We start from the raw sequence: 1,909 nt of genomic DNA, 5'->3' as shown, positions 1-1,909 counted from the left end.
TTTTTGATTCACTAAAAGAACCGGCTCGCATGAGTCATTTGTTGTCAATGCAATGTCAATCACCGTATTTTCCGTATGTCCCACCTGAATACCAACCTCACTGATGGGCGGGACTACTGTTAATAATTGAAACGGCGAAATACATGATAGACAGACCCAGTACTTTAAAATCACGTTGGAGATGGCGTTTTCTAGTCAGAGGTAGACAAAATGTTCAAGAACAGGTGTTTGGCTTTTATGGCTTTAAATTTGACGTTTATAATCTTTTTGAGAAGTTGAAGGAGCAGAATTTATTTATTGCACAAGTTTTTAATTGAGGTATAACTAGTTTACGCCACAGGAAACCAGTAGGAGACATTTCAAGGGAGTGACCGGACTGAATGATTTAGCATATTGTGCAAGACAAAGCAACATGTGAAGTGAAAATGCTATATAAGGCAATGTTCTGTTACACACTGAAATGTACAGTAGCTATATCCGTCCTTATGAACATGGTTGTTTCCAATACTGAATTTCAGTCTGCAAGTAATATTCACTGGTGTATACTGACAAAAATGAGGACCATGCAAAAACCATGGTATATATAGTATCATTTGGTACCATTGTATTATTACCATCATTGTACCATGGTACTGTTTCCAAGGGCTGGCATTGGCCTTTCCCCACAAGACTGAACACAAATGATGGCTATTCCATATTCCAGTGTTTTGCTTGCTCTGATCACATAACATTAATACTGACATAAAATCCAAATGGCCAAAAATATTGTCAAATGATCTAACAATGAAGTTCTATGTGGTCCTTTGTTAGGTGGAACTCGACTCCAAATATTCCAATCGCACTTGTGGGCTGTGTGGCGATTTCAATGGCGTCCCAGTTTATAGTGAGTTCATTGAATCAGGTAAGTCACTTTTACAGCCTGATTTCTTAGTCATTATTTGGCCAATTATGAACAGTATAAATGATTATTCCATCCTCATGGATTTCTAATTTGATGAATCTCCAAGAGTTTTAAGAATATCCAAGATCTCCAAGTGTCTTATTTATTGCAGGATGGAAGGTTGGCTATGCTGAGTTTGGTAATATGCACAGAGTTCCCAACCCAACACATGCCTGCAAAGATCCTTTTGAAACCGACGATGAGCAAAATGTGGTTAACAAATGTGAAAAATTTGTAAGTTACAGAAGAAAGTTGATCATTTCAAATTAAATTTGTTAGTCACTCCCTCTATGTCCCAACAGCAACTCAGAATTCCAGTATTGTTACCTAATATGAACCTTTGAGATTCAAGATATTTCATGTCCTTTTCACAACAGCAGGCAGATTGTGCAGACCTTTTGAAGGATGAAAAATGGTCTTCTTGTAGCAGGGTTTTGAACCGTGAGCCGTATATCAAGGCCTGTACAAATGATATTTGCTTACGTCAACCTGAAGATGAAGACACCAACACTTCTGCGCTCTGTGCGACGTTGTCTGAATATTCACGTCAGTGCTCTCACGCTGGAGGAACTCCGCCGTCCTGGAGAACGGCAAACTTCTGTGGTAAGTACCTTGATAATGGGATTCTTCTCTCTTGAGCTGTTCCTTTGTTTTTATTTCTTATTATAAGCAGATGTAAAGACTCTGTGTGTCTTGTATTCTCATGCAGCTGTGACATGCCCGTACAATATGGTACATTCTGAAAGCGGCTCCCCCTGTATGGACACATGCTCACACAAAGACACAAACACACTGTGTGAGGAACACAACATAGATGGCTGCTTCTGTCCGCCAGGTCAGTAACACTATTTATATAATATAAACCACTATTTATTAATATAAACTACTGTTCAAAAGTCTGGGGTGTTTTTTTTTTTAAGGAATCTTTTATTCAACAAGGATGCATTAAATTGATCAAAAGTGACAGTA

At 38.4% G+C, this 1,909-nt stretch overlaps 1 protein-coding gene across 1 annotated transcript; it reads left to right on the top strand.

The window, feature by feature from the left end:
• Nucleotides 1–810: 810 nt before the first annotated feature.
• LOC107577802 (mucin-2-like) lies at nt 811–1,775 on the top strand (the record flags this gene model as incomplete). Its single annotated transcript, XM_016263835.1, has 4 exons — nt 811–901; nt 1,053–1,174; nt 1,318–1,543; nt 1,650–1,775. Coding segments are annotated over 4 exons (565 nt in total), but the record flags the coding sequence as incomplete, so codon positions are not given.
• Nucleotides 1,776–1,909: the final 134 nt, after the last annotated feature.

This window comes from Sinocyclocheilus grahami, unplaced genomic scaffold (genome assembly GCF_001515645.1).
Source record: "Sinocyclocheilus grahami isolate Dianchi unplaced genomic scaffold, SAMN03320097.WGS_v1.1 scaffold7294.1, whole genome shotgun sequence".
Classification (NCBI taxonomy): domain Eukaryota; kingdom Metazoa; phylum Chordata; class Actinopteri; order Cypriniformes; family Cyprinidae; genus Sinocyclocheilus; species Sinocyclocheilus grahami.
Note: the sequence above shows the minus strand (reverse complement) of the source record. Positions and strands in the feature narration are given on the sequence as shown.